At 37.4% G+C, this 25,617-nt stretch overlaps 1 protein-coding gene across 1 annotated transcript in view; it reads left to right on the top strand.

Annotated features, from left to right (window-relative positions):
- Positions 1 to 25,617, top strand: part of CSMD1 (CUB and Sushi multiple domains 1) — a 1,149,005-nt gene that overhangs the window by 193,452 nt on the left and 929,936 nt on the right. Inside the window, exon 2 of the mRNA XM_065681530.1 lies at positions 24,757 to 24,973. Within this exon, the coding sequence (XP_065537602.1) occupies positions 24,757 to 24,973 (217 nt within the window). The remainder of the gene's footprint in view (positions 1 to 24,756; positions 24,974 to 25,617) is intronic.

Below are 25,617 nucleotides of genomic sequence, written 5' to 3' on the forward strand. Positions count from 1 at the left end.
TTTTTAAACTTTTAATTTTCATGTCTCTTTTTCTCATTTTTCTTATTATGAAATAGAAAGGCTTCAGTATGTTGATTTACAGGATTTACACGCTATCTGGCATGTAAATGTGACAGATTTTCTGAGTGAAAACTGGATCTTTTCTTGTAAATGTGCCTCATTTTTAGGAAGGTCTCACTTTTTTTTCCTTTTAATGACTTGAAACTATTCCAGCTGATTCTGCTGTGCCACTCTTCAAACTGACATCTCCATTCTCTTCTGACCTCCTACAGGTTTATTTATATATGCATTTTCGAAAACCTTCGAAAGGTAGCTTTGGATTAAAGTAGTTCTTGCTATTTCACAGGGAAACTGACTTTGGTTGCCAGGGGAGGTTTTTTGACTCAGTGATGTATTATAAATACATAGATTGAAAGTGATATATGTGAACTTGAGAACTACAGTGAGCAAGAGAAGTTTATACCACCAACAGACTAAAGATGGAAATACACATTTAGTACTGCGAGGTTGTTATTATTTTCAAAATAATCATCCCTAACCTATCAATCCTTTTCTTTGTGGGAAACTTACCAAGTACATTTCAAAATGTGGGAACTCAAAATTCATAACTGTTGGATGCTAGAGTCCACAGTCTCAGTACCCAGGATGTTTTTTTATGTCTTATTGTTACTTTTTCCTCTGTTTGTGTCCTGTCTCCCCCAACCTACACTCTAGAGTGTTTAATAGTCTAGGAGTTTTCCACCTGCTTCATAGATACATGAATCTTTTTCTCTCAATTTTCAAAACAATTATTGTGAGCAGGTTAAACTGAAAATGCAACTTCACATTATGCTCAATGCTGTCTTGGTGCAAGCCACACTGTAGCAGCCTCTGCTGCTTGTCCTGTACCTAATCATAAGGCCATGAGTCAAATTTCATTAGTCCTGTGGCCTGATGGGAAATTAGTTGACTGAAAATGTTCGCTTTTCCCTGGATTGACACAGCAACGTGATCTCTAGAAACAGCGTGAGGGAGGTGTTTGAGGAAAGAAGGGGAGGAAAACAGGCCTGCCATTCTACTAGCAGTCTCCTCTTATACTAGGTTAACCTTAACATTTGCCTCTGAGAAGAACAATCATTTCTAACCTGCATTTAGATTGGAGTTTTTAGTGTTTGGGGATTTTTTTAATCTGACCCATTCCAGAAGATCCACAGCCCAAAAGCTTGTCTGCACTTTCCAGCTGTAGCTGAACATAATAAAAAAAAAGTCTTCTCCTTACAAAAAATGCTTGTCTTGCGTTGGCAATCTCTTAGTAATTTGTGAAACTTTTGTAGGTATTTGTATTTGGCTTTTGAAGAGATTAAAAATTATTTCTAGTTATGGGATGAGAGAGCAATTATAAAGGTAAAGAGAGAAAGCCATCAACATTTTAGAAAATATAAAGGATGTATATCTGATATAGCAACACATTCATGAGTGTTTTTTGTGTTTCCATCAAATTTTGGACCTGTCTCTTGATAAAATTTCTTAGACTTTATTTAATATTGCATCTCTTATTCAACCAAGCAGTTCTGCTACTGAGTAAAGATCTGCTCAGCAAGCAAGAGCTAATAATAAAGGCTATAGAGTCAGTAGTAACCTCCACAAAAAAACCCACAAAAAACCCACAAGAAACCCACCAAACAAAAAACAGCAGTCTTCCTGAAAAAAGTGTTAAACTAGATGCCTCTGCCTGCCATATCTGTGTTCAGAGATAAGAAAAATATTGGGTGACTCAACGCATAAGTGACAAGTGACCCTAGGTTATTTGGCCTTGTGCATTAGTCTGAAACCAGCACATTTCATCACTAGAAATGTATTTGCATAAAGAAAGAAATAGCATTTGTGCAGACATAAAGGAAATATGAAATTTTCCTGCATGTAAGAAAATTTAGAAACATGCCAACTGAACAACTAGAAACATTAAGCCCAGGGCCTGCCAAAACTCTGCTTCTTTTTGGAAGTTCTGGGATTAAGTTAGGACTTTGAATTCCTTCTTCCATGTTGATTACAGATCCACAGGCTTGGTTTTGTTTTGAGTAGGGTTTATTATTATTTGGTTTTGTTTTGGTTTTTTTTTTCTTTTACAGACAGTTTGATAGTTTCTCCTTACCAAGTCACAGCTTCAGAGCTTCCAAGGTATTGATAATAATGTGCTGTAGAAACAATATGTTTTGTTTAAGGTAGTGAAAAAGAAGGACCTAAAACTTGTAAAAAGCCAGTCCTTTCTTTGAAGGGTCCTGTTACAAGCAGAAAGCAACTGGGCAACCTCCACCTCCTCAACAGTGAAAGGGAACTCTATTTCTTTTTTACTGCCTGTGCAAGCTCCTTGGAGAATGGAATACATGGTCCTACTTAACTGATCCCGTGTAAACCTGTGAAATTATTATGAATTTGTGTGTATCATCTGAAGCATGACTAACCCCCATGTCTAGGTGTATCACTCTCTTAGGTTCTTACTTGATAACCTTCATCATTTGGTTATCAGAAGGGGAAAGTAATGACCATGACATTCTACTGGCAAGGAGACAAATCTACCTTCCTGTACAGATGAATAACCCACACTGCTAGTTCAGATATCAATGAAGTCATGTGCATTATAATTTCAGTGCTAACATTTGGGCTGAGACATCACAATATTCATTATGTGGACACTGCTGTTACATGAAATTCCATTACGTCTGCAAAGACACAGCTGGTCTACTGTGAATATATAATATATTACGTTTACCTTCTGTTTTTCACTGTATGTTACAATAGTCAGATGGTGTCATCTATATTTACAGAATTTGGAGGTGGGGGGGGGAATTTTGGAAAGCTCTTCTAAATCTGGAAGAAGTACAATATGCTTGCACCCTTTTACCATTAATGGGACTGCAGGACTCAGTATCTTTCCTATAATCCTCAATACTTTTAAGACTTAAGTATTCATAAGGAAATTTCAAATTACTATTTTTGCAAATAACATATTTATGCAGCTTTTATGCAGCATGGAATAATTTTCAAACCAAGAATAGTGAGGTAATCATTTTCTTCTTTCTCAGTAGTAAAGAAAATTATTTATATGTTTGTCATTTTACTTAGATTAAAACAATTTAAAACTCTAAAGGTAGAATTAAAAAAACTTACATTGCTTTAAATTTAATCTTATTAGTACTGGTCTTCCAGGAAATAAAGATTTGTAAGGATTTCCCTTTCAATTTAAATGTACTTAGCAATCACTTTGTGTCTATAATTTAGGAAAATAATACCTAATCTTTTGGTGTTAATTCCTTTTGCTAGAATGTTTATCATTCCTGGGAAGAAAATGAATTATAAAAAAATTGTCATCAGGGTTTGTATATTAGATCAAATTAATTCATTGTATCAATTTCACAGAGCCCAGAGAAGTGCTAAAATACTTTTTAACAGTAGTAGATCAATCCCATATCCAAATTGAGCATATGAAGTTTACCAGACAGGGCAATAGAATTATCTGAATTTTCCAAATTGGATGCATAGTTAATTATATTGCTGAGTAATAGTGGTGAGCTGGTATTTAGCATCTTTCCAGGTAGCCATGTAAGAGTTAGACGTCTAGTCCAATCTTAGTTTGCTGAATAGACAATGGAGAATGACATTTATAGGTGACATATCTTCATAAAGTTTATATCTAAGGTAAAATGGATGAATACTACTAGACGAAATACTCATCTATCTCTAAAATTTGAGCCTTGATGACTAGTTTAAATTACATGACTAACCTTGGGTAGTTAAAGTTAAGTGAGGGTAACCCCATCCACAACGGTTTTATATATATGCATAATCTGACATAATTAAGAATTTTAGAAAACTGTGCTGCTGTGTTCATATAGGAAGAATCAGGTCTTGGCAAAGAGTTATGTATATATAGATGACCACTGCTCTTTCAATGAAGTCTGAAGTATGTTCTAAAAGTCATAATGGGGAAAAAAATATATATTATGTACCACAAGTCTGTATATTGAGGAAGGCTTTAAGGAAGCGTGTGGTCAATTGGCCTAGTAGCTGTAGAATTTTCAGCTTGAAGAAGACTAAAGTTGTTTTGAAGCCATGTCTTTAGATTATATTGCAGGTGATGAAGAAATGGTGTTTACAGATTAAATGATACATGACAAAGAGGAAACATTACTTATGGGAGAGTTTGATTTTGTAAAATAAACCAGGAATATTAAGTTTTAAATGCAACTTTATATGTTTTCCAGTATTGCATGTTTGCACGATTTATTTTCTTTAGAAAACAAAGCCAAATCATATTAAAAGCAAAAATCTGACATATGTTAGACTCTAAAGATTGGATGATTAGTACAAAAAGAAAAACTAGAGAATAAAATTTGCTAACTGGAATTATTTATTTGGGTTTTGTTTCTAAAGATTTTTTTCATAGGTGGCTATGAAAAAGGTGAGGATAAATACTGACATTTTATTTCAAAAGACATATATGTAATATGTTTCTGAAAGACATGTATACTTCACATTGAGAATTAATTCATATTGGGCTGAATATGCATTACAGACATTAAAGCCTTAAATACTAGAAATGATAGATAGCTGTGTGCCACACTGTTCTCCCACAGAAGTACAGGCACTTTGTCTTATAATAGCAGTGGAGGTGTTCTGAGCATTTTACATATTCATAGCTGCTGGTTTGTTTCCAGCTTGCTTCAGCTGAAATTCTGCTAGTGGGGCAAAGACCTACATTTTAGTCCTGGATCTCAGGTCTTCTGCATTCTGTGTTGGATCATTAGCTAAAACTCAGAAATTATTCAGGGAGTCAAATCCAGATCTGCCAACTGGGTGATGAAAGAGCAGACCTGCAGAGAAGGACTTGAGGTTACTGACAGATGAAACATTGGGCATGAGCCAGCAATGTGCACTTGCAACCCAGAAAACAATTCTGTCCTGGGCTACATAAAAAGAAGTGTGACCAACAGATCAGGGGAGGTGATTCTCCCACTCTACTCTTATGAGACTCCGCCTAGAGTACTGTACTCATCTCTGGGTCCTCCAATATAAGAAGGACATGGACCTTTTGGACTGAGTCCAGAAGAGGGCTACAAAGATGATCAGAGGGCTGGAGCTCCTCTCCTGTGGAAACAGGCTGGAAGAGTTGGGCTTGTTCAGCCTGGAGAAGGCTCCAGAGAGACCTTAGAACAGCTTCCAGTGCCTAAAAGAGGCCTACAAGGAAGCTGGAGAGGGACTTTTTATAAGAGCAAGTAGTGATAGGACAAGGGGAAATGACTTTGAACTGAAAGAGGGTAGATATAGATTAGATATTGGAAAGAAATTCTTAACTGTGAGGGTGGTGAAACACTGGAATGGCTTGCCCAATGAAGTTGTGGCTGCCCTATCCCTGGAAGTGTTCAAGGCCAAGCTGAACCAGTTGCTCCAACTTTGAGCGATATGGTCTGGTGGAAGGTATCTCTGCTCGTGGCAGGGGGGTTGGAACCGCATGATCTTTAAGGTTCCTTCCAACCCAAACCATTCTGTGATTCTATATTTTCATACAGATAGCAGAGATATACAGTGACTCCACCTCCCAAACACATTTTAACATTGGAAAGATACTATTTTCCTCTACTTTTGTTTTTTTTTTTTTTTTCTAAAGTAGAACTAGATAAGGAAATATATGTTGTATTTGTGTATTCAAGTGAAATAGTAAATTTTAATATTATTCTAGGAATTGGAAGAAAAAAACCTTAAAACGTGTCTTTCCACTCTTGTAAGAAATGGTGCTATCCCACAAAGTCATGAGTAAGATCAACAAGTGCAATAAAAATGTTATTTCTGCAGATATCCTTGAAGAATAATAGCACGTAAACTAAAAAATATATGTATGTATGGAATTTCATTGCAAATGCTTTTATCAGCAACTGGTTTTAATGCAAAAAAAAAAAAAAAAAAAGAGTACCGAAAAAAGATTCTATCTTAATAGAAAAATTCACCAGGCAGGTTAGTAAGAACGTTGCATCATTATCCCAGAGAAGAAATCAGGACGTCCTCATTTGAAACATTAAAAAATGCTCAAGCTGGAAAAAAAAAAAAATCAAAAATATTGCATTTATCAAAGTTTCCTTTATTTTCAATCCGAAATCTATATAGCTCTGTTAGAAATGACACACAGATTATCAGCTCTTACATATAAACTAAGCCTGCAGGAGTATATCGCCTTCACCTGCCTGCTTATTTTAGAAACACTGATTCAGCCAGATTTCTTAATTGCACAGATGCTATGGAAACTCTTACTCTTGGGAAATGAAACATCTGCTGAAGGTGCCCATCTACTCTTGTTTGCTGTTCTGCACAAGTATTTTTGTCTTTGTAAGAGGTAATCTCCTGTCTCCACTTTGGGCATACATGGGTTTCACAGTTCTGACTACACAACTTCTGTACAGCTTAAGGCAAATCTGTGTCTTATGAATCAAAACCAGTTTTGTTCAAGGATTTTTCAGTCACTACCCTTTTTGAAAGGTAAGTATGTTTGAGAAGGTTATATGTCACAACAGCAGTCTCATGTAAGTTTCGCTTTAAGGAATGTCTTCCCACCATGCAAATTCAATATTTCAAGGCTCCAGGCACCTTCTCCCATTCTGCAATTGGCTATTATCCAATTATTTCAAAACCTGCTCTGTCTTAATTGACTAATCGAAGAGCTGTCCTGTAATAGCGAACTTCATTCCTTTGTGAAAAGAATGTGCATTCTCTCTCTAGTATTGATACAGTGTTTTCCCTTTGTAGGGAAAGACTTTCAGAAAATATACTGTGGTGTTTTATTAAACGTTTTTTGTGTCTTTCTGCAACTTAAAGCTAGTCCAGCTAGTGCAGTATGGGAGTTATATTATTATAAAATCTGTTTAAACCACAACAAGAATAATAGAATAGTTACGGTTGGAAAGGACCTTAAGATCATCAAGCTCCAACCCCCCTGCCATGGGCAGGGACACCTCACACTAAACCATCTCACACAAGGCTCTGTCCAGCCTGGACTTGAACACCGCCAGGCATGGAGCATTCACAGCTTCCCTGGGCAACCCATTCCAGTGCCTCACCACTCTTACAGTAACGAACTTCTTCCTTATATTGATCTATACTTCCCGTGTTTAAGTTTTAACACATTACCCCTTATCCCATCTTATGTGGATGCCAAAATCCAAAATGAAGTTTACAATCACTCTACAATTCAAATGTCTGTAAGTGTAAAAAAATGACATATTTGGAGGAATCGAGACAAATTAGTTGTTGCATGAGAATAGATGCTGTTTATTGAACAGGGTCCATGAAAATTAAGGACAAGACTGTTATATTCTTAGAAACTACTGTTTCTTAGTAACAGAAAGGGTTTATTCACAATAAATTACTGCTCAATATAGTCTCATGGTGGCAATCTACTTCATGTACATGTAGTCCTTTCACTTGCTTCCTGTTGGGACAAACAGTAATAAAAATATTTTAATGCAAATTTCAGCTCTGTCAAAGCTCACGTAGTATGAAGGCTTAATGGAAATTTGAAAATCCTCTTTATTAAAAATGTGCAGTTAAAGACATTCAGTACTAAATACTATAACTGCCAACATTAATTAGCTACTATGACTGCTGATCAGCTTGGCTTTTACTAATTTATTTTTATTTAATTACCCATATAAAGGCAAAGAGAGGTCTCACAAAGAAAGGGAAGACAACGTATGTTAGCTCTGTTCATATTTCCCATGAATGCAATAACATAGAATAATAGAATCATAGAATAGTTAGGGTTGGAAAGGACCTTAAGATCATCTAGTTCCAACCCCCCTTGCCATGGGCAGGGACATCTCACAGTAAACCATGTCACCCAAGGCTCTGTCCAACCTGGCCTTGAGCACCACCAGGGATGGAGCATTTACAGCTTCCCTGGGCAACCCAGTCCAGTTCCTCACCACCCCTACAGTAAAGAACTTCTTCCTTATATCCAATCTAAACTTCCCCTGTTTAAGTTTTAATCCATTACCCCTTGTCCTGTCACTACAGTCCCTATGAAGAGTCCCTCCTCAGCATCCTTATAGGACCCCTTCAGATACTGGAAGACTGCTAGGAGGTCTCCACACAGCCTTCTCTTCTCCAGGCTAAACAGCTCCAACTTTCTCAGCCTGTCTTCATATGGGAGGTGCTCCAGTCCCCTGATCATCCTCGTGGCCCTCCTCTGGACTTGTTCCAGCAGTTCCATGTCCTTTTTATGTTGAGGACACCAGAACTGCACACAATACTCCAGGTGAGGTCTCACGAGAGCAGAGTAGATGGGCAGGATCACCTCCTTCGACCTGCTGGTCACGCTCCTTTTGATGCAGCCCAGGATACGGTTGGCTTTCTGGGCTGTGAGCGCACACTGAAGCTGGCTCATGTTCATTTTCTCATCAACCAACACCCCCAAGTCCTTCTCTGCAGGGCTGTTCTGAATCTCTTCTTTGCCTAACCTGTAGCTGTGCCTGGGATTGCTCCGACCCACGTGTAGGACCTAGCACTTGGCTTTGTTGAATTGGCCCACCTCACAGGCATGTCAAGGTCCCTCTGGATGGCATTCCTTCCCTCCAGCGTATCAACCGAACCACACAGCTTGGTGTCATCGGCAAACTTGCTGAGGGCGCACTCAATCCCACTGTCCATGTCACCAACAAAGATGTTGAACAAGACCGGTCCCAACACCAATCCCTGAGGGACACCACTCATTACTGGTCTCCAGCCGGACATTGAGCCATTGAGCCTCTTTGCTTGCAGCCATTCAGCCAGTTTTTTTTCCACTGAGTGGTCTATCCATCAAATTGATGTCTCTCCAATTTAGAGACAAGGATGAGGGACAGTGTCCAAATGTTAAAGATGGATGATGTTCTCCTTAATAATAAGCAGCCCTTTTGTGTCTTTCAATGAAGAGAACAAGAGTGTTAAAGCATAAAGCCTATTCCTTTGATGCAATTCAAATCTGACTTGGATAACCTTAGATGCTTTAAGAGTGCTAAGGGGTATTCCCTCTTCAGTAATATATCCAGAACAGTGACATGAAGAGCATAGTGGGTCTGACAGAAGTCCATCAAGTCTGCTATCTTATCTACATCACTGACTAATAGGAGATGGCTACAAAATCTGTAAGGAGAGTATAAGCATACTTTCCAAGATATACCTTCTTTCTTCTACATATGCATGCCTGGGATACTTTCTAAGCCAGAGGTTGTATCTGTCTTTTTAAAATGCTCTGACGGACTTCTTTTTTTTTTTTTTTCTAATTTCTTTTGATGCAGTCTAATTACTTTCTTGTTGAAATAAGTTCCATTGTTTAGTATGCACTAGGTGAAAATAGATCTCCTTTTGTTTTGAACTTATCAGCAGAAGTCGAGTTTTGAGAGATGAAGGCAGAGGAAAGACAACAGAAGAACCTTTTTCTTACCCTTATGAAGCTGTGGACCTCTCCCACTTTCCCCTTCAGCAGTCTCATTTGCAGGCTAGAAAATCAGACTCTATTGAGTCTCCCTGAATGCAAGCTATTTCATACATTAAAGAATCCTTGTACTTCTTATCTACAGCTTTTCTGATAAGATTGCAAGTTTGAACTTGCATGCAGAACTCAGATTAGACAGTGAGCATATGCAGGGCTTAATGATACTTTCTGTTTCTTTACCTCTAAAAATTCTAAACATTCTGTTCACCTTTTTGGTTCTTGCAGTTTTATAATCACCTTACTTCAACACTCCAGCTACTCTGTGATCGTACTTGTGAGTCCTATTAGGTAGTTTGGACGCCATTGCCATGTGTGCAAAAATGGGCATTGCTTGGGTATGCCATTGCTGTGCCTGCATCAGCATGGAATTTCTCAGTATCACAGTGTCTTTCTGCAGCTCTTCAGATAGCCTTTCTGTAAATCAGAGCAAGTGAAATGGCAGCTGAAATTTGGTATCTATTGCAGCCATCATAGAATTAAGCAAATAAACAATCTGAGAAAAGATTTATCAAATACAGTAAACAGACCTGTTCCTTGCTCTTTCTTTAATTACTTATTCTCTGTACAGTTTTTTAACTTATTAGCATAGAAATGTCAAAGTAATTGATAGGTTATTATGAAGACGATCAGATTCAAGAGTAAATAATAGTATGTCTTTACCCAGTAAGTATTTGAAAACCAAAGGAAAGAAGGAGGGAAGAAAGGTTATGGGTAGAATCAGTGTATGTGTTGGAAATTCAACTAGTGTTATAGTTGATCTGATCTGATGCAGCTAGCGAAGACATGCCAGCTCATATCAACAGAAAAGCCACAAAATGTGACACAAAGACATTTGGCTTGAAGAGGGCAATGCTGAGATAAATCAAAGATATTTAATAATAAACCTGATTTGTTGATGACATTTTCTTTTAGAAATGGCACCAAGAGGACCTTTGGAAAGTGTGTGTGGAGGTGTCTCGTGTTCTTATAGTGCTGATTGTAACGTGATTATACTTTTATATGTGACCTGTGATGTTTTCTTTCCTGGCTATTGTTCTAATAGACTACAAAATCAGCACTTTATAAATGTGAATATGGAAAAATACCTGCTATATCAAATGGCAATAATCACAAACAATATTTGATTATATTTTGAATAATTTTATTTATTAAAATTTTATAAGTGTGGTCCTTCATCACCAGATTGTGACTAAAAACTATACAACACAGTGGACCTTACATATATTTCAAAGTATCCTAACACTTCAGATTTTTCTGTGACATTGTAAGAACATTGTATGGACTGGGTGACTCTAGCTGACAACCATACCATGAATTATAGAGCTTCAAGTATAGGTTACAATGACACAAAAAAGATATTATAGTTACCCTGTTATAGCTGAAGCATGAGAAAGCATTTGGCTGTCTGTCTGGCAAGGCACTGTGGAAAATTTAATTTTATAGTTTCTGCCACAAGAGCCATATGTTCAGTGTTTTTCATAAACAGGTGATTACATTCCCCCCTGAATAAGGAAAGCTGTAGATAGCAGGGTGAACTGGAAGTCAGGTGTGGTAAGGGCACAATAGAGGCACGCTTTCAGAATTTGTAAAGTCAAGTCATGCAGCTGCAGTCTAACAACTAGTACAATGTGGATCGAATTAATAGTTTATAGTTGTTTGTATAAAAACTAATGTTGGCAAAGTTTTTTACTTTTAGGGACAAGAATAATTTTAAATTAGTTAAAGCTTGTTTTGTCATAACTGCTCATAAACTAGTCACTGAAACTAAAATAAACACATTGTTTTCAAATCACGGCTTTCTCTTTTTATATTTTGTAACAGAAGTGTGCCTGCCAGATGAGATGTAAACCAGCATGACATAATGCAATCTGATGTAACATGAGTGAAAGAGAACATTTTAGTCTTATCCTCCTCTTATTGATGGCCATGCACAGTCTCCCAAAGGCATGTCCACTTCTGTTGAGCCATGCCAATTGTTTCCCTCTCAGATGTTGTCTCTTTCTAGAAACTAGTCAGATATATAATGAATATATAATAAATCTGAGCCTGTATGTACAAAGCTGATCTTTTCTCACTGAAGTCTATAGAATCCTTGTTTTTGATTTCAATAGGAGTATGATCACTCTCTTGCACACTTCAATAGCCAGACACATTGTGTTACTGTTCGTAAAGGCTAGGGTCTGAGGATCAACCTCTTCCACCATCTATTACCCCCATGTCTTTTCTATTTTAATTAAAGTTAGATCCCTAGAACTTAAGGAGGATGAGCCATAATACTATCTCCCATGAGTGGTAAATAAAAAGTTTTCTAGAGAAATCCATCCCCATGTCATTTCATGGAAGCAGTAACTATGAACATCAGAATAGGTCGCAGGTCCAAGGGCAATTCTGCACCGGAGCCCTGGCACTGACATGGCAGATCAGCCTGCATTTCACCCACCCTGGCACAACCAGCTTTAGCAGTGCCAACATGATTAACATCTATGATGTGCTGTGCTTCTTTTGGCTCTCTTGTTTCCTGTCAGTCACATAGGCTCCAGAGGATGAGTCAGTGATGCAGGAGGTGTCTTTTTTCTTTTGTACAGTATTTCATGCAAAATGAACTTAACAGGGTTTTGCTTGTAGTATTCCAACAAAGGGTAGATCTCTTCTACATATTTCAAATGTGCCTTAATCAAGGAATAAAATTCCCTTTGAGCAACCCAGTTCAGAACTAGACCCTGAGATAGTGCTTGTGTGTTGTGATATACAGGCAAAATGTGAGGGCAGAGGCTTAATGTGAGATCAAAAGGCCTTAAGTTCTTGTGGCAGAGTTTAAGTTCAATTTGTGCAATTTCATGTGCTTCACCCAGCATAAATAGTTGAATATTTGGGCAATTTTTCTTTTTGGTATTTCAAAACAGTACCCACCATAATTCTGTAAGAAACAGTTATGCAATATAGGCAAACCAGCGAGAAGTGCAGTATCTCATGAAGTGTTCCACTGTTAGGAGAAACCACTTAAGTATGTGATATCATAAATATCCCTTTGCATGTTTTACAGTTCCAATTTGTATTACAGTCTAAGTTTCTTAATTAATTTGAATTTAATTCATTGTGTAAAGTTTTATTTCTGTAACCTGTCTGAATCATGTGTGTGAGCTGAATAGTTAGTAAATAGATGTACTATATACACTATTATTAAGATAGCATTATTCTAATGCAGTGTACCTTAAAGCAAACGTTACTTGCATTTTTGTCACAGTTCACAACATTATTTGCTACTATTTACAAATCTATATAATTGCTTGAGATATACACAGTGGAAAACATAAAACTGAAGAACTGTGCTTAGTATGGGAGAAATAAAACTAGATCTTATGAAGATACAGAAAAAAAAATCATTCTTTAGTCATTTACTCCAGTATGAACTGGGGGCACCAAATCAGACTGGCAGCATTTTGCACCCATTTGAACTAGTGTATATAAGGCCAAAGGATTTGGAATCACACCTGTAGTTACTCATGCAATTGTGTTTGTTATTGATGCTGCAACATCGTAGTTAGCTACTCTGTTCTAAATATTGCTGTCCATAAATGTCAACTGCTGACATCATGACTCAGGCACAGAGCTGCATCATCCTCCATTCCATTATATTGCCCCATTAACATCAGTAATTACTCTAATAGTGTACAAACATATCTGTAAGATACAAAACATAAGGTACTAAATTTCCTGTGGTTAAGATTATTAGAACACATCATTTCAGTTCCAGTCATGAATGTTTTGTGCAGCTGTACTTTGAATTTATCATCTCCAGGGAATATGTGTCTGTTGCATCATTCCCACCCTGATAATGTTAATGAATCTCAGATTGTGTATGGTTTTATATTTACTAACTTCAAAAGTGCAGTGAAGTTTGTATTTTGCACATGCACATGTTGTCATGCTACCTATATTTTGATTATATTTAATTAATTAGCATTTTTGTTAATGCTGTAATATTGTTTGCTATGTTATATTGCTATTTTTTCATAGGAGAAATATTCTTTCTTATCTGTGCATTGCATAGAAAAGTAGTGCCCATATTCTGATTTATATAAAAAACAAATCTAAATAAGAAGCACAATTGTGTATGGAAATAATATACCTAAAATACCAATTTTTTAAAATGAAAGCTGAAATTCTTCCTGCAAAATCTGTTTGTATTAACAAATGTGATTGATTGCTTTAATGTTAAAATCCAATGTAATGTTATCTGATCTTTCTAAATTCTCTTCGTAAAAAAACTTTTCCATCTTTGAAAATTTAGCTTCTCTAATGAGGAATTTACTGCCACTCATTCTCTTTCCTCAAGTTATGACTTACTTAGCAATCTAATTTGGAAGACAGTATTTGTCCTCAGTTGATGTCAGTTGACTCTGCTCTGTTTTATATGCAAAGAAAGAACAAATTAAAGTAGGAGAAATTAACAACTTTGAAACCTTTTTTGGGACTGATTCTTTAGTCACACACAGATAAAAAATGCTGAAAAGCCTGCTGGGTAACAGAAGTGATGCACAAAGTAGTAACTGTCAGGGAAGAAAAGGTAGTTAACATAGACGATGGTCATGGAGTAGTTACAATGAGACAAATGGATTTTTCCCAGCTTTCAGAACTGGGCTTTTTGATAATATGTTCTTTTAGTAATAGTATAAAAGCAAAATGTTTGAACTATGTTACACTTCTCAGCCTCATGATGTAGGCATCCAGTGATAAAGATGGTAATAAAAAAACCTGCTGTTAAACCCTCATATGTGAGCAAGGCTGTCAATGAAGTGGACTGGGAGAGTGGCATCAGTAAAAAAAGAAAGTCAAAGTGACAATAGTGAAGCGATCAGCTTGGTACAGACAGTTATTCTGCATGTTGCCAGAGTCTGGCAGAAGGGAAATAAAAGTTCTCAGAGTAGCTTGCATACAGTTGAGTTGCTCCTCTTCCTGTTAAGTTCAGAAGAGAATTTGGATTACTGTCTCAGTATTTCAAGAACAATGAAATCAGCACTTTCCTTTTATTTACCCGAGCTATATATCATGCATTTATTCCACCAGCTGTTGCTAAGCAACTGTAAAGTAATAGTGATGTTTACATAGAGCATCAATTTATTTTACTTTATTTTAGAAAAGTAAACAAATAAAATCCACCCTGTCCTCATTGATCTCCATCTGCAGAATGGGTTTGCATCTATGAAGAATAGTCTTGTTCTAAAGGGCACTATATTTGTCTTTAGCTCAGCATTTTACAATATAGGATCTTACCCTTTGTAAAAACATTTTTTCAACACCATCTGCCATGTATTTCAAATCTGGTATCAACTTGCATTGTTTCCCTCTTTTTAATATACTTTCTTTCCTTCATTTTGATGAATCTTAAAAACAATTGGAGTAAATGCAAAGGAAAAACAAAGAGAATTTAGAGAGCTTTGCTTTACTTTACTGGGCTAAAGTAATTATTTTTGAAGGAAAAGGGATACAATAACTTCATATAATCTAGTTGCTTTTAACTAAGAAATTATTGCTCTGTCAGAAGGAAGGATTTTCAAGCTGTAGCCTTGGGAGAACAATGACGGAATTATATTTTGTTTGTCTCTACTAGCCGGTGGCACTGAATTGATGGTATTGTAGACTGGATTTTTTAAATAGCATTAAAAGCCCTTTAAAAAAATATTTTCCTGCAAAGAAGCATATTTTCCTGCATTTTATTTCTCTGTTAACTTGTATGACTACTGATTATTGGTCTTTCTAGGCATTTCAGTACTGAAAGGTGGGCATGAAATATCTTCTGTTCAATCTGTAATGGCGTTGTAATCCAGCTGATGTATAATATGTGTTTCAGCATTGAGAACTTCATTAAAACAAAGAAAAAACTTCCACATACCAGCAATTAAGATGTTTTGCTCTGGTACACAGCAAAGCTACCATTATAGCAGGATTTGTTTAAGAACTTCTTGCTGAATAGTAATAGTTATCTTTAACCTTCAGGACAATATAATTTCAGTTTGGTGCTGGATAAAGGCTTAAATATACATAGGAAACTGTGCACAAAGCTATTCCCTGGGTCTTAGAGTACTAATCTGAGACTTTTAAAACACTAGCTTTTCTGTTTCATCAACACAATCAATGAATATATATCCTGCAGCTAGAAGTAAAGTCTGAATTTAAAATGTTTTCTAGACTGATGAAGTTGCAGTCACCTTGCAAATGTCTGCACCAGAATTTAAGGTTATTATATGTATTGTAGCATTTACCAACCATTCATCTCATGTGAAATGGACCTAGTAAAGGTCCTAGACTGGTCACTAACAAAAATTGCAGGGTTTGAATGGATCTGTTTTCCTTTGAAAGGAAATCAATCTAAATTTTGCAATTTAGCTGCCTTTTCTTTTTTCTCTACTTTTAGCTTTAGCTGCCAAGCTACAGAATATTTAAAGATTCAGAAGCAACTGATGTTGTTAGAAAGGGTTGAATCTGACAGCAGATAAAGGTGAGATTGCCCCATCTCTGTGCCCCAGATGCAGGCAGTGGCAAGGCTGAAAATGTGTGCCCGGTAGGTGCACACACTCACAGCACATGTATACATCTCATACATGTGTATACACCCCATACATGTGTATACAGCTACGTGGATAAATGCAGGCAGACACACTCAGCCCCCACATGAACTCAAACAGCACCAGCCGCTTCATCCTGTTTCCACTCTCTTGGTTGAGCAGGATGGAGGACCACCCACCCACATAGCAGGCCACAGCTCCCCTGGTCCACAGTAGCCACCTTCCTTCCCATCATCTCATCCTTGGAGAAACCCTCCTGACTTCCTTTCATTATCACCTGCTTGCCAGATGATCAGGTCAGACCACAGCCAGCACTTGTGCCCTCACTGACACACACACACACTGGCTCCCAGTGCTGCACTGCAGCCAGGCAGGTTCTGGCCCTGGTCCCACCTGTGTCTGGCACTTGGTGTCACTCCCTTGTCACTGGCAGCCAGGCTTATGAGCCCCCTGGCCCACGGTCCAGCCAGTGAGTAAATTTACACTGTTCTGATTTCACACTGGACTGGGACTGTCCTGAATATGTTTGAATATCTGTAGTACTGAAGCTCTCAGGCTCCAGCTCTCTGTTACTGAAAGGCGATGGCAGACACAGCAAGCAGACACTAGCATGATGCAGACAGCCATTTCACGAGGTCTTCATGCTGTCACTGCGGCCAGGTGTGCTTCACGTTTGCCGGAAAAGGCAGTGGCTTGCAGTTGTGAATAATCTTCAGTGATACCTAAATTAAAAGGAACTTGGTACTTTCTGGTTAGATTAATTCCTTGGAATGTGCCTTATAATGGTGTTGTGAAGTTTACTTAATAATTGATTTTTAAAAGACACTTGAAGTAACCTAATGATGTTTAAAACAGTCCTCAGAAAATAGTGCCTTTGCCTCTCTGTCCATTTGACATTTATGCTCTTGATTGCAGTTAAGTTAGGAAATAACAATTTTATTGGGTAGTAACATTGTCAGAAGATGGCTTTGGGATATACTGATGAGGAAGAGGCAATAAAGACCCTGTGCTCGGCAGTGACAGCGGCCGGTGTGGACCTGCAGGCCTTGGTGAGGGCAGGAAGTGCTGGGAGTTTACAGTGGCATCAGTGAAGGAGAAAATATCAAGGTGGCCTATGAAAACACAAAAGAAAAGGGATGGTTGCAACAAGGTGTGCAACCACTTACTTATATCTTACAGATAAGTACTGCTCCGCAGTCTCAACTGATGGTTGAAAAAATGTAAATCTCTAGTTACCTGATATAATTCAATTGGAAGTCGTTATTTTGTTCTATGTATGCATAACACATCTTTGAACTATCAGAAACATCTGGATTTTACCTTTCTTGCTAAAAGTCATATTTGTAAAACTTGCTGTCATGAACTTTGCTGATCAAAGTTATTTAAGTTGTGGCTGTTACTGCAGTACCAAAGTTCCTGCAAGTGTGCACGTACACGAGTTAGAGAAGTCGTATAATATAATATAATTGCCATATAATTGCAAACATGAGGTGCTCTGGGGATGTGAGTGGTGTGCATTTCAATTTTCTGTGCAGGACAGCACTGACTCTTATGATTAAGGCCTCACAAATAAGGATAAAAGAGATGATGGACTCAGGGATTCATCCTGTTATATATGCAAAGAAAGTGATTAATGCTGTTTTATGCAGACTGGTAGCAGAAGCTAATCCCAAGGTAAGGTAGGTGAAGGCATGTGTATCAGCAAGATCTCAGTAAGATTCAGGGGCTGGTGGACCCTTTCTGAAGGCTTTCCTGGAAATAAAACATTAGTGTCCGAGAGCATTGCAGGCCAACATAGCAAAGCTAAAAATTATTCTTGTTTTTAACACAGGAAGTAGCATGCAAAGGAGCCTTGCTGGGCAAATAGATATTCAAAATATAAAAGGAAGATTAACAAAGACAGAAAAAATAAATATATGTATTAGAATTCCCATGCCTGAACTGTTCTCTATGGAAAACTCCTCAGTGCATCTGTTTAAAGAAAAATTGGTATGCCACTTTATGGAAAAAACCCAGACAAAATAAACAGCAATGTCACAAACAGCATGTGTTATCCAGTGTTTAAGACAATCAAGGAAAAAATTGCTGCGCTGCTAATGTAAACTCCAGCTTCAGTTCTCCTGAGATGCCCATATTTAAAAGAGAATGAGGGTGAGTTAAGGAACTAAAGACTGGAACACCTGAAATGGAATCCTAGAATAGAATAACAGAATAGTTAGGTTTGGAAGGGACTGTAAGGTCATCTAGTTCCAATCCCCCTGCCATGGACAGGGACACCTTTCACTAGAACAGGTTACACAAGGCCCTGTCCAACCTGGCCTTGAACACTGCCAGGGATTGGGCATTCACAACATCCTTGAGCAGCCTGTTCAGTGCCTCAGTACTTTCACAATAATTTCTTCCTTATATCTAACCTAACCTTCCCCTGTTTAAGTTTTAACCTATTGCCCCTTATCCTATCACTACAGTCCTAATGAAGAGTCCCTTTCCAGCATCCAAACTTGTGTTAGGAATCTATATTAAATAAAATAGTCAATTGGCACATAGTCAAATGTAATATATTCAAGAAGAATCAAGACTTTATTTTAAGACTGTATGCTTTTCAAACCTATTGGAGTTCTCTGAACAAGTCAGCCTGAATGGGAATAAAGGTGATCAGAATTCCAAAAGACGTTCAAAAAAGTGAATGTCTCCCTAGTAAAGACTGTAAAGGAAAGAAATCAGGAGCATGAGAAAGTCTGTACATTGTTAAAAGGCTGGCTAAAAGTTGTGCCTTAGGGATAGGAGAAAATGACCAGTTTTCATAATGGATGGAGTCACCATATCTTCCCAGAGAGATCTGTGCTGGCATCTGCGTTATTCAGAACACTCATAAATTATCTGCAGAGGGGGAAATCAGTGAAGTGACCATGATGATAGGAAGTTAAGGATTAATGAAGACGAGGGCCAGTTGTGAAGAATTACAAAAAAGGCCTTATGCAACCAAGTAAGGGGGTGTGTACTTGATGAAATTCAGAGTAGATGAACGTGATGCACATAGTTATAAACTGTAGGATATCTACAGTGGAAAAAAAGAAAAAAATCCTAAATTTCCATGTAAGATGAACAGCTCTAGCCTCACTGTAATTCTGGAGAAAAAGAATCTTGGTTATAATTCATAGCTCTATAGCAATGTCAAGCTAATGCTTGCGTTAGCAAAAGAACAGATCAAATTTGTAGGAGAACAGAAAACAGTTAAAAATATCACTAAGTGATATGTATACATTTTCAATATTACAGGAAGTTCTGTCTCATGAAAGGTATAACAAATCTGCAAAAGGTTCAGGGAAAGGGGATAAAATGGCTTTAGTACAAAGAATAACTATATAAAGTAGAACTTTTGTACTTGGAAAAAAAAGAATCTGGGATATGATAAAGGTCAATAAGATGGTAAGTGGCACAGAAAGCATCAATAAGAATCAACTCTATGTTCACTTTTCATACAAAAGCTTAGTAGGCATAAAATGAACCCAACAGAGATGCTGGAGAAACACAGAGAAGGGTTTTTCACGTTTTGGGTTTCCCTCTACAATGCATTAAAGATCCTAGAAGTTAGTATAGACTCAGAGCATGACTGGAAGAGTTCATGGAAAAGTAGTCTTTCAAGGGCAGTTAAACAGAAAGATGAGGCTACTGGAATGTGTCCCTTTCAAGAAATCCCTAAGATGCAGATCTTGAAGGGGAAGGGAGTGTTCTGGCAAAGTCCTTCCTATCTCCTTTGGATTTGATATTGGAGAAATGGTACTGAGCTGAATGAACCCTTGATTTGGCTGAGTGCAGGTGTTCTTATTTGCTTATTAAATTTACTAATAAAACTGTACCTCATATTAGAATCTAAAGAATGAGGGAGATATGATCTTCCTAGACATTTCTTCTCAGCCTTGCTACTAATTGCTGCATTCCTCTGTAGCTGTGGAATGGAATATGCTACTCACAGTCACAAGAAGAATAAATGGGATTTAATTTTCTTTATGATGGTTGTTCAAAATATCTTTAACATCGCTCACTTTACTACAGCTAATTTTGACACATTTTATAGTTTGCTTGTTCAAAACCCACATCTTGCAAAAAAAGTGTTCTATGTAGCTATGTATATATACACATATATATCTATATATATGTATAAATATATCACTCTTCCACAAATACCTCATGAATTACAAGAAAAGAAATGGTTGTCTTTTTTTTTTTTTTAAGTATTTGAAACTTGGAAAAAAAACCCAAGAATGAATCTGTACTTTGCTAGTTCTAATTATTAGACACTGGTAAATGGGGGGGTAGGAGGTAATAAATATAGTCATTATAAATATAAAGGCCCAGGAAAAAAATCCAATCTTTAGAATTTTCAAAGAATCACAGAATGGTTTGGATTAGAAGGGACCTTAAAGATCATCTAGTTCCAACCCCTCTGCCATGGGCAGGGACACCTTGCACCAGAGCAGGCTGCTCAAAGCTCCATCCAACCTGACCTTGAACACTGCCAGGGATGGGATGTCTTCCAACTTCTCTGGGCAACCTGTGCCAGTGAGTGTCTCACCACCCTCACACACACAAAAAAAAATTCTTCCTAATATCTAACCTAAATCTAAGTCTACCCTCTTTATAAGTTTGTATTTTGTGCAGTTTATTCAAAATCTTGTGACAAAACAGTACTTAAATTTTATTGATGCCTTAGTGATTATACCACCCTTTTGACCTCAGTGTTTAAGGCAAAATTGCAGTCTTTTTTCTTGGTGAGCTCTCACTTAGGGGTTACAACTGAGCAATGCTGAAATTGAGCAGCTATGAATAGGGCTGGTATGGTTATGGGAAGAAACTTTCTAAGATAAAATAAGGCTGAAATCAGTGTAAACAATTTTCAACTACAAGCCAAGAGCGTCAGTTTTCTTAAATTACACTTTTTATATCATAAAATTAAAATAGCTGTTCTGAAATATCTTACAGACAACATATGACAGCTAATGCTAGCAGTGTAGTATACATTCATATAAACAGCATTATGGTGTCATATTAATAAATTTTTGGCAAAATTAAAATAATTCAGTGTACTGGTATTGTACTCAGTGACTGCATGACTTGTGAAAAATGGCAACATCTATTTTTTTATTTGACACAAGGACCAAAAAAAAAAAAAGTGAATTACATGAGTAGATTTTTTTAGGGTGTTTTCACTCATATTCAGCCTGTGTTCTCTTCTGTGTTTACATTCAGCAAAGCACAACTACTTAAACTCTGCTAATACTAATATTCTTTTAATATTCTCTTGACAGTGTGTTCCATTTCTCTACTTTATTGACACTTCATGCTATTAAGGCACCCATAAGAAACAAAATATTATTAATTAATCTCATCAGTGTCCTCTTAATGGTCAGTGATGTCACTGCAGTCAGATAATGCTTTTTTGTGGGATATTTCATTTCCAACTCTTAATTTGCTGCCAGCTGTCACCCATAAGTCTCTTCCTGCTCTCCAAGTTATCCTCCTGTTGAATCTGTCTTAGGTGATTTGATAGTGAATTTACTTCTCAGCAGAGGTGTAATATTTGACAGTTCTGAAGGTTTTAGACTTGTGTATATTGACAAAATAGGTATTTTACAGATAGCAGCTGATCCTTTTTTCCAAATACTTCTCTGTTAACATGCTTGATGTTTTAACCGGATAGGGACAGACCTAGAAGGATGTCAGTTTTCTGGATCTGCACAGCTCTTAAAGTGTCTTTGAGTATTGCTTAGTTCAGAAGCAAGATCTTTGCAATTGTCAGTGGGTAGCTATGAGATTGCTAAGAGCTGTCTATTAAATTTCTGGGATTTTTATTGGTGTCTTTACTGAACACTAAGTGAATAAGTATGTATTTATATATATGCATATAAAATTAAAGGCAAACCTAAATAGAATTTCACAGTAATGATTTTCCTTTATGGCTCTCCTTTGCATCATATTTCTTGGGTACAAAGTGAATAGGTAGCATGTTTATGAATAGTTTCAGAACCAGGGGGATATATATACAGGAGAGCAAAAGCAAACTGGAGAAAGAAAAGGCTGTGCCTGGTAAGAAATGCTTAAGTTTAACAGAGTAAAATGCTGTCTGCCTTGTTTGTCATTAGTTTGGTTGTTTTCCAAGAGAATAAAGCACAATAACTTGAATCTACAGTAAGGAGCACAAAGCACCATTTTTGAATAAAACTTGGAGCAATCACTGACGGTTCCAAAAACTGCAAGTAGGTAGCAAGTGCCTCTATAAGGAAGCTGTTGAGTTATGGCTTGTTTGGGGGTGGGAGGGCTCACTTTCTACCCCAGCAACATTCAACTTTATGGTAAACCAGATGTAGGATTCCCTAAGAGACTGGGGAGGTAATTTGTTTGTCTCCCTGGAAGTCAGAAATGTAGTGAACATACGGCATTTACATATGCAACTACATATGTTGCATTATTGTCTTTATACACCAGAATTACAAATTTCTGCTCCTAAAAGGTGTTTCTGTCTTTCATAAAATTTAGGTGAATTGCTACCTTAGACTTGGTAGCTCTCCTCTTTCAAAGCAGCCCTTTCACACTAGAGCGGTAGGAAAGCTGCTGTGCAGCACGGCTTTCAGGGCGTATGTGATTTACACACACCAGTTTCTGGATGTTGAAGACATGAAGTGGCTCATTAGAATATTAGGGTGGTGGGCTGCACTATAATTTTACTTTTCTGTTTTCAGAACATTATTTCTGTAGTAATTGAATTATTTTCAATTGCTTGTGACACTTCTATGACATTTCTCTTGTGGTTGTAGGAAGAGGAATACAATGCAAAGCATCTGCAAGAGTGCTGACAAGTTACAGGGAACAATACATAACTGAGACTTTCATGCTAAGTTCATGTTGTAATAGGTTCCTTCTTCAGGAATGTTTAATATTACCAATGTTTCATTAATGTAAATCAATTGGTAGATATACTAGAGAAGACTTTTATTTTAAAGGCTTCTTGAATCCCCATAGCCTTTTTATCTCTTCATTAGAGTTTTTGTTATATTTGAGATTGAGCAGAAAATTATTACCTATTAGCTCTTTAGTTTTAGCAGCAAATCCCTTCTTTTTAGTCCATTTTATGAAGATTTAGAAACTTCCCGCAATCATTTGACAGCACTGCTCTCAAAAAGGTTCAGTCTCAGGGACCCACTGCTGGGAAGTTAAAAAAAATATCAGCCTCTTTTAGGTATAACAATAAAATGCTGGGATTATACTTGTTCTGAAGTGTTTAAAATGCATGTAATAATCCAAGTGTTACAGTGCACAGAATGTCCTTAAACTTTCCTCTGTTCAAATATTTCATTAATACTTCTCTCCAGCTATGAGCCAGTACAGCTGGTGTGTGCGGGATTAACAAAATCAAGTAGGAAATTAACAAGAGTGTGCACTGTAAGTCAAGGTTTCTTGCTGAGGACGTCCTGTTAATGAGCTACCGTACCACCACAGGGCTGTAGGACATACAAACCAGGCACAAATGCCTATTAATTAAACCCTTGGTGGAATTTTTTAAGAATCCTAAAAAGAATTAAAAATAACATTTTCCTGATCACAATAAAGATGGCACTAAAACTGTCATAAAACCACAGAAATGTTGTTGTGGTTTGAAGTATAAAATCTTAATGTTGGTTGCAACAGGATGTGTAATAAACTTGTGTCTACATTTTGCTCTCTTTATTGAAAGTATGTTTCAAAACAGCAGAAACTCTAATACGTTAGTATATATATGAAAACTTTATAAATGCCATTCACCAAAAAGTTCTGAGCACTCTCCAGCATTAAAGCCGCCAGTCTGATGGATTTATGGCATCAAGGCTAATGCTTAAATTTCACATTTGGATGAATAAGTCATACACTGTTAATACTACATAACCTCAAATAATGATTCATTGCATAAAAAGATAGTACATATTTCAGAAAATCCAGCGATGGGGATTTTGAGTTCAGAGGGAAGAACTGTATAAATGCAATTTTATATGGTGTTTGTAATCCTGCCCCTCTACTCTGCTCTTGTGAGACCTCACTTGGAGTACTGTTTACAGTTCTGGTGTCCTCAGCATGAAAAGGACATGGAACTGTTAGAACAAGTCCAGAGGAGGGCCATGAGGATGATCAGGGGACTGGAGCACCTCCCGTATGAAGACAGGCTGAGAAAGTTGGGGCTGTCCAGCCTGGAGAAGAGAAGGCTGCGGGGAGACCTCATAGCAGCCTTCCAGTATCTAAAGGGGTCCTATAAGGATGCTGAGGAGGGACTCTTCATTAGGGACTGTAGTGACAAGACAAGGGGTAATGGGTTAAAACTTAAACAGGGGAAGTTTAAATTGGATATAAGGAGGAAATTCTTTCCTGTTAGGGTGGTGAGGCAATGGAATGGGTTGTCCAGGGAAGTTGTGAATGCTCCATCCCTGGCAGTGTTCAAGGCCAGGTTGGATGAAGCCTTGTGTGGGATGGTTTAGTGTGAGGTGTCCCTGCCCATGGCAGGGGGGTTGGAACAAGATGATCTTGAGGTCCTTTCCAACCCTAACTATTCTATGATTCTATGATTATGGAATTAAATTTACATATTATTAGGCACATAAGAATATATACTGGGGGAGGGGAAAAACACCAAAATACCCAATGTTTCCCTTTCTTCTTTTTCAGGTCAGAACTGTGGAGGCTTAGTACAGGGACCAAATGGTACTATAGAAAGCCCTGGATTTCCTCATGGTTATCCAAATTATGCCAACTGCACGTGGATCATTATCACAGGAGAACGTAACAGGATACAATTGTCATTTCATACTTTTGCCCTTGAGGAAGATTTTGATATTTTGTCGATTTACGATGGACAGCCACAGCAAGGGAATTTAAAAGTGAGGTAAGGTGCCTTTTTCTTTTTCCTTAATTTCTTTCTGTCTTTCTCTCTTTACCTGTCTTTTTCTTGCACAGTTCAAGGTCAGTTTGGTAAAGACCCAGGCACAGGAGTATCCCACATTGCAGTATCTTATTTTTATTTGTCTGTCACCTTATGGAATCCAGACTTGGCCCAGGGATCCTTCCTTGAAGCGCCTGAAACCCATTTTTTGAAAGAACTCTTACTGAGTTCACATATTACTTTTCTACCATGCCTACAGTATTTGAATCAGAGGATGGGTATGCTGCTTGTGCTAACAAGCAGGGGTCTGTCACTGAATGCGGCACAGAAGAATTGGTGGGCGATACAGCAATTTGTGAGAGACTAAATCCTTCAAGTGACTATTGCCTACCTTGCAGATGAGTTGAGCTGTGAATTGTTTGACTTTGCCAAAATCAAAATTATTTTCCATCTCTAAGTAAATACAATTATTAAACAATTAGAGACCTTTAAAGGTCAGAAACTGGGGTTTCTTAATGTCTTAATGCCACTGAAGTTATGAAGAGACTTCCTGGAAGCTTTTCACAACCGGATATTGCTGCATTAATTTCATTGGTGTCTTGTTTTGCGTCCCTCAGTCATTTTCTGGATCTGGACTGCAGAGCTGG

Source organism: Lathamus discolor, chromosome 5 (assembly GCF_037157495.1).
Source record: "Lathamus discolor isolate bLatDis1 chromosome 5, bLatDis1.hap1, whole genome shotgun sequence".
Lineage (NCBI taxonomy): Eukaryota > Metazoa > Chordata > Aves > Psittaciformes > Psittacidae > Lathamus > Lathamus discolor.